This window comes from Drosophila nasuta, chromosome 2L, assembly GCF_023558535.2.
Source record: "Drosophila nasuta strain 15112-1781.00 chromosome 2L, ASM2355853v1, whole genome shotgun sequence".
Lineage (NCBI taxonomy): Eukaryota > Metazoa > Arthropoda > Insecta > Diptera > Drosophilidae > Drosophila > Drosophila nasuta.
This window is the reverse complement of record NC_083455.1, coordinates 3479218-3485734: the sequence shown is the minus strand read 5'-3', so window position 1 is coordinate 3485734 and position 6517 is coordinate 3479218. Positions and strand designations below refer to the sequence as shown.

Below are 6517 nucleotides of genomic sequence, written 5' to 3'. Positions count from 1 at the left end.
AACTCCCACTACCCACACCACACTCACTGTCACAAACCGAAAGAGTTGGGAGAGATTTCAAATTTATTTTGGGCATTGAATTTGTCGGCATGTCACAGCGGGATAATTTTTCAATTTCTGCTCCTTTGGCTGGAATTCATTTGAATTATTTGAAATTATTTCCAAATTTTTTCCCAACTTTCCCTATTCTTTTTACATTTTGAAAGCTATTTATTTGGTTTTTACCATATAATGTGGCTAATTCGAGTGCAATCAAATGGTTAGTTAGCCAAATTATTAATTATGCAATAACAAAAACAAACAAATTGACGACAACAACAACTGAAGCTGCCAATTGACTTAAACAAAAGTGCATTCAACTTGCCGGTCAATAAAAGTGTTAAGCCGACCGCTTTCAGTGAGAACTTTTGCCAAACTTTCTATACCCTACAAAAATTTAATTGTTTTATTGGGTATTTTGTGGATATGATCTCATGTCATCAAATATATATTATGCTTAAAAAAATAATAAAATTGAAATAGAAACCGATTATTTTGTATTTCTGTATTATAACATCAAAGTGTTAAATTTGTTCAATATCGTGCAACTGGCAGTCGTGTTTGCCCGCTTAGAGCTACAATTAGGCAGGTTTTGGGACAGAATGTCAAGTGGTCGACAGGTTAAACGACGGAACGAACCCTGTCAATGAATAATTGAAAATCAGCATTCGACTTTTTTCGGAGGTAATTAAAAAAGTTTTTCAATATGCCTTTCCCGCTGACAATAGTCTTTATTTTATTTTTTCTTCTTTTTAGCTATTGTCAACCGCGCCGCTAATTGTGAGGAAGGTACAGACGAGACGAGAGGCAGCGACAGAGGCAGAGAGAGGTTGAGAAGAGAGACAGGCAGTACGAAAAGGAAAAGCTGTTAGCAGTTAGCAGTCGAGAGGAATTTCTTGACTGACGTAATTAAAAAGCCGTCAAGTGTTTGGAGTTCGGTGGAGTTCGTAATGTGCAATTGATGCGACAGGCCGTTAACTGCACTCCGAAGGGCAGAAGGGATGTCTCCAGTTTTCTAATTAAATGAGCCAACGGCCAATGCAGCGTCGCATTTGTCTTGAGTGTCCGACAATTTTGTGACTTATGATGACTGCAGTGAGAATAAGAGACAGAGAATCAACTGGAGAATGGAGGGAGTGAGCGAGCGACAAAAGCCAGACTCGGGACTCAAATCCCCAAAACAAACCTAAAACGCGTCGCATTCATCTTAAGTTGCATCAGCAGAGAGGTTCGGTCTGGGCCAGTTGGAGGCAAGATTTATGAGGTAAAAGCAATTAGAAAGTGGCATCAACAAGCGATTGCAGTAGGGCACTATTAATATCGTTTAAGAGCGAGCTGTGTAACAAGGAGAGACCTTCATCTACCATGCAGCCATGGCAACGAGGAAGGTCCGGAGTATACTATAAGTAATAGCAGCTTGTTAAAGGATAAAGAGGAAATGATTTGAGCCAACTTGACTCTGTTTTTATATTAATTGCAAATATTTATTTAAAGAAATGCGTTAAATGTGTTGTCGCACTCGGCAGTTATTCTAACTTTTTAAAACTTCGCTTCCGGCTTTTCGAGCTCCATCAAGATTTCCTGCAGCAGATAAAGCTCGCCCTTAATGAAGTCCAATACCTTCTCCATATTTCGTCGACGTATATGAGGAGAAACGTCTAGACAAGGGAATGCAAGAATCCATTTGACATGCAATTGATTCTAAGTGAATTAACAGCAGGTAAACTTACCTCGTCGTCGACACAACATGAAGTACAGGGAATGGATTGCATTCATGTTGCGCTGCTTTTCCAAATACCGAGCAGCTATTACATCCTTAGTCGCCTCCAGAATCTTTTCCCACTTCAAGCACTGAGCCCGCGACTCATTATAGGAACGTTCCATGACCGATAAATCATTCTTTAAACCCAACACAGTGAGAGCTGCCTCGCTGGTGATCTTTACCATGTGCTGCCGCATCTCCTCAATTTCCCGCAGTTTCTTGACCTCCAAATCATTGATTTCCACCTGAGCCAGCACTAGAGGAGGCAAGGGAATATATGATGTAGTATGTAAATAAAGAACGAGTAAATTTTAATATTACTCAGCGCATCGCAACGATCCATGCAATCCTTGGGAGAGACGAAAATGTCCGACACTTCGACGACCTCATCAAGCACCTTCTCGTAAGGCTGCAGCTCTTCGACAGTTGCTTTGAGGGCTTCACGAAATGTCGTCAGCTCGTCAATAGAGGTCTTGAACTTTTTAATATCCTCGCTGAGCTCCTGGTGCAGCTGGGTCTCATCATTAATGGCCTTCTCTGCGATTCGCTTCTTATCGGAACAGTCCTTGATGAAGCTGTTCACATCAATGAATCGTTGCCTCAGATGCTCTTGAGTCTTATACATTTCTTTCACTCGCTCCGAGTTGATCGATGACTGCTGCTTGCAATTTTCTAACATATCCTGCTGCAACCTTAGCATCATTTCATGCTCCCGCGAATTATGAATGTACATCAACTCGATGGAGTCTCCAGCAGCATCAGCATTGGGCGGTTTCCTATAAGAGAAATAAATGAATTTTATTTAACTAGTTGAGATACACAACATTTTAGGGTCTTACACAAAGTATTTTTGCTGCGCTTTTGATAACAGGTAATCGCCCACCGCCTCCTCGGGCTTCAAGTCCAGGTTGCCCAAAACATCGAGAGTTGTGGTTGGCTTAGTGCGTGGCATGGCGAAAATTATACAACACAAAAATAAATAAAAACGCAATGAGTAATGTATTGTAACTGCAAGTGTTTAATAAGTTTGTATTAACTAAATGTAAAGCATTTTTAACACTGCCAACTTTTCATTGTTTTTTTTTGTTTTTTCATTTGAAGGGTTGCCCAGGTTGCAACGATTCGCGGCAACCATTGTTTATAACTTAATAAACGTATCTTGGTAACCAGTTTGGATGCAAGAGTATATTAACAGAGCACTGTTAACCGTTAGCAGCATTCAGCAGTTGGTAGCAGAGAACTGCAACGAGTATGACATTTTTGCTCATACTCGAGTACTGATTCAGTACTCTGTTTACCAACTTGGTAGGTAATGAAAACATTAGAGATAGTTGTGAGATTCATAACATTTTCTGTTAAAGAAGTAAGTGTTACCATTTTTTAAGTTTCAATTTCTGTTAAGAGTGTAAATAATGTAGTGATATTGTAAGACGATTGGGAATACGTTTAGTTCCCGATTATATTATTTAACAAGTAAGAAAGCTACAGTCGCGTGTGCTCGACTTCTCTACCTTTAAAATTAAAATTAACAAATGAGAAAGCTACAGTCGAGTGGGCGAGATACCCGCTACCCATTTTGAATAAAAGCAAAATATTGCGGTAAAGATCTCAAAATATTAAAAAAATAAAAAATATGCATGTATTCTCGATCGGGATTTGAACTCGAGCACCACCGACCGGGATTCGAACTCGCACACTACAATAACTATAGTAATTATTGTAAAAAAAAAAAGTTTGTATCCCGAGCGGGCTCGAACCTGTTCGGCTTGCACTCTACCACCAGAGCCATCGCAGTGCTTATAAGCCCTTTATGCAAACGAGTACCACAACATGTTGGGCTTGCACTCTGCCACAAGAGCTATCGCAGTGCCTCTATGTATTCAGATACAAATATACAAATATACATACATACAACACATTCATAAAAGGCGTTTTTGCCCATACAAAACTCTTTCTTTAATAACATCCATCTGATCGCAACCAAATTTTCAGGAATCATAACTACTATTGTTATTATTGTATAGTCCAAAATTCGCAGCTCTAGTTTTAAAATTACGTGTGTTATTCGATTTTTTTGGTTTGCAGGGACGGAAGGGTGCGTGGCAACAATTTGAAACAAACTTGACTTGCAAACATAACAAATGCTGTCGAAAAAAAATTATAGCTCTATCTCTTATAGTCTCTGAGATCCAGTGTTTCATACGGACAGACGGATGGACAGACAGACGGACATGGCTAGATCGTCTCGTCAAGAATATATATATTTTAATGGGTCGGAGATACCTCCTTATACCTGTTACATAAATTTCCTGCCGGCACAAAGCTATAATGCCCTTATATCATATGGGTAACGGGTAGAGGTGGGCGCGGGCCTGTATTTTAAGGCCCGGGCCCGCACGAAAACAAACTCTTTTTTGAGAGGCACGGCCCGGCCGAACACAAAATTTTTTCACTGAGGCCCGGCCCGGCACGAAACTGATTTACACATATAAGGAAATTCAAAAGACATGTAATTTATATATACATATATATATTTATTAAGGTATTTATATTAAATATTGTTATGTATTTAATGAAAAACAAATTAATTCATATTTTTATTTAAAAATAAAATTTTTTCTACATTTTTGCTTTTTAGCCTAGTGCGTTTTTCATTTAAACCATGGACCACAGATTTAGTAATTTCACAATAGGCCGCCAATTTTTAATTAGTGGTGTGCAAACAAGTAAAATATTGTATTAACAAATCGATAGTAGCATCGATAAGCAATTAAAATGCGATAAATGGCGGTTCTAATTCGATCAAATCAAAATTGTTTTCAGGCCTACTTCGGGCTTTAGCGGGCCTATTTCGGGTTTTTACGGGCCGGTCCTTTTTTCTAAAGCCCGGGCCCGCACGAAGCCCGTACGAATCTTAATTATAAGGCCCGGGCCCGCCCGAACCCGCTCCGGGCCTGTGTAAGCCCGCGGGCCACGAAAAAAAGCCCGGCCCGTGCCCACCTCTAGTAACGGGTATACAAATCGATATCGACAGAGAGATTTAACCGAATTAAAATGAAAAGGAAAACCAAAAAGCCTCATTAATTTTTATAAAAAATTCTGTGCTTTTGCCATCATATAGAATAAAACATTCACAAAGTTCACACTTGCCATTGAGGCAACAGTAAAAATAAGTCTATCTATAATTTATTTTCATAACAATAATAAATAATAATCATTTCTAAAATCGACAATGCCGCGTCGCAAGCCCACCTTTAAGACCGATGTCATCGGCACTCTGGATCTCAACCCCGAGGAGGCTGTTGGCGAGTATCTGCTCTCTCGTCAGCAGGAGCGTTTCTTCGTGTACGTTGATAAGTAAATTCTCTTTAATAAGCCCCTCTAAGTGTGTTTCACTCGACAGTAAACCACCCAATTGGGATTCGGCTGGAGATTCAGTGGAGATGCTGTATATCGAAAATGCGCGGGAGAATGAGGCTATGCAGGTGCTGCAGCGACAGCTGCTCGAAGACGCACAGCGCCAGAAGGAGCTCAATCACCAGCGCATAGCTTCGATGTACCGCATGCAGGAGCGTTTACGGAAACGTTTCATCGAGGTGAACGGCTTCATCAAAGATTGTGCAGACAAAAAGCGAGCTGCCGAAAAGATAATACGAGAGCAGGAAGGACTTCATGAGGAACTGTCCCGGGGCATCGACGATTACAAGACATCGATTAGTGAACTGCAGTCCTTTCGACGTGATCTCAAAGAGACTGTGCATCAGTTTCAGCCTTACGAAAGAGTCTTGGACGATGTTGTCAAGATCTCCGACATATTTGTGTCTCCCAAGGACTGTATGGATCGTTGTGATGCATTGAGTAAGTTAGGACTCCAAGACTACACTGCATGCTCTAACCTAATCTTAAAGTGCTCGCACAGGTGGAGATCAATGAGCTGAAGAACACGAAACTCCAGGAGATCGAGGAGATGCGTCAACGCATGGTGAAAATCACAAGCGAAGCAGCTCTTACTGTCCTTGGCCTAAAGAACGATCTGGCCAAGTTGGAGCGATCCTATAATCAGTCGCGCGCTTTAGGCCTTAAATGGGAGAAGACCTTGTCCCTCTGCAAGGATACGACCAGCAACAATGATTTGGATAAGGAACGCGCACTAGATGGCATTCAAATCCTCTATCGTATGATGTGCAAGCGACGTGGTGAGTGCTGAAATGCAATTTGAATAAAATGAATAGTCTGACTGGTCAACGAGCTTCTCAGATATTGATGCCACATTCAGCCGACGTGAGGTGGAAAAATGTCTTGACTTTGTCAAGCGTGAAGTCGAGCTTTTGGTGTCCGTGCTACGTGAAATGGAGAGGAGCACTCAGAAGGGAGGCAAGTCTGCAAATCAAGATGGAGCACTCTGCGGTTAATTGAGAATTGAGAAAGTTGTGTGAATAAACTAAAAGTTAACTCATTGATAATCTATAAACAGTAGTTGTTACTTAAATTGCTACGGTGCGCTTTTAGGAATCCAATTGTTTGTCTTCTTAATGTCAACTAGACTATCATCAGACACTAACCCTGACCAACTCCCAGAACATATGTTTCCGTCTCATAAATTTTGGCTTAAGCCCAAGCAAATCAAATGAAATTTGAGAAAAAAATAAAAAATAAAATAAAATCAAACGCTTACACACGAAGGGGATGTGAACAAGTTCTCAAGTGGCTTTGGGG

The 6517-nt window shown here is 40.6% G+C and overlaps 2 protein-coding genes across 2 annotated transcripts; one reads left to right on the top strand and one right to left on the bottom strand.

The window, feature by feature from the left end:
• Positions 1–1501: 1501 nt before the first annotated feature.
• On the bottom strand, positions 1502–2855 carry LOC132791859 (uncharacterized). The gene is made up of 4 exons (XM_060800962.1): positions 2641–2855; positions 2123–2577; positions 1770–2057; positions 1502–1697 (listed from the first exon to the last, which is right to left on the bottom strand). Exons 1-4 carry the CDS (start codon positions 2751–2753, stop codon positions 1579–1581), a joined length of 975 nt encoding a protein of 324 aa, XP_060656945.1. The 5' UTR covers positions 2754–2855; the 3' UTR covers positions 1502–1578.
• Positions 2856–4925: 2070 nt separating this feature from the next.
• LOC132790154 (uncharacterized) lies at positions 4926–6272 on the top strand. Its single transcript, XM_060798606.1, has 4 exons — positions 4926–5146; positions 5205–5659; positions 5710–5997; positions 6059–6272. Exons 1-4 carry the CDS (start codon positions 5034–5036, stop codon positions 6211–6213), a joined length of 1011 nt encoding a protein of 336 aa, XP_060654589.1. The 5' UTR covers positions 4926–5033; the 3' UTR covers positions 6214–6272.
• Positions 6273–6517: the final 245 nt, after the last annotated feature.

Coding starts and splice junctions, on each gene's coding strand:
- LOC132791859 (XM_060800962.1), bottom strand. CDS start 2,753: ATGCCACGCACTAAGCCAACCACAACTCTCGATGTTTTGGGCAACCTG. Junction 2,578..2,640: donor GCGCAGCAAAAATACTTTGT/GTAAGACCCTAA, acceptor TTTCTCTTATAG/GAAACCGCCCAATGCTGATG. Junction 2,058..2,122: donor GGATCGTTGCGATGCGCTGA/GTAATATTAAAA, acceptor TGCCTCCTCTAG/TGCTGGCTCAGGTGGAAATC.
- LOC132790154 (XM_060798606.1), top strand. CDS start 5,034: ATGCCGCGTCGCAAGCCCACCTTTAAGACCGATGTCATCGGCACTCTG. Junction 5,147..5,204: donor CAGCAGGAGCGTTTCTTCGT/GTACGTTGATAA, acceptor TTCACTCGACAG/TAAACCACCCAATTGGGATT. Junction 5,660..5,709: donor GGATCGTTGTGATGCATTGA/GTAAGTTAGGAC, acceptor CTAATCTTAAAG/TGCTCGCACAGGTGGAGATC.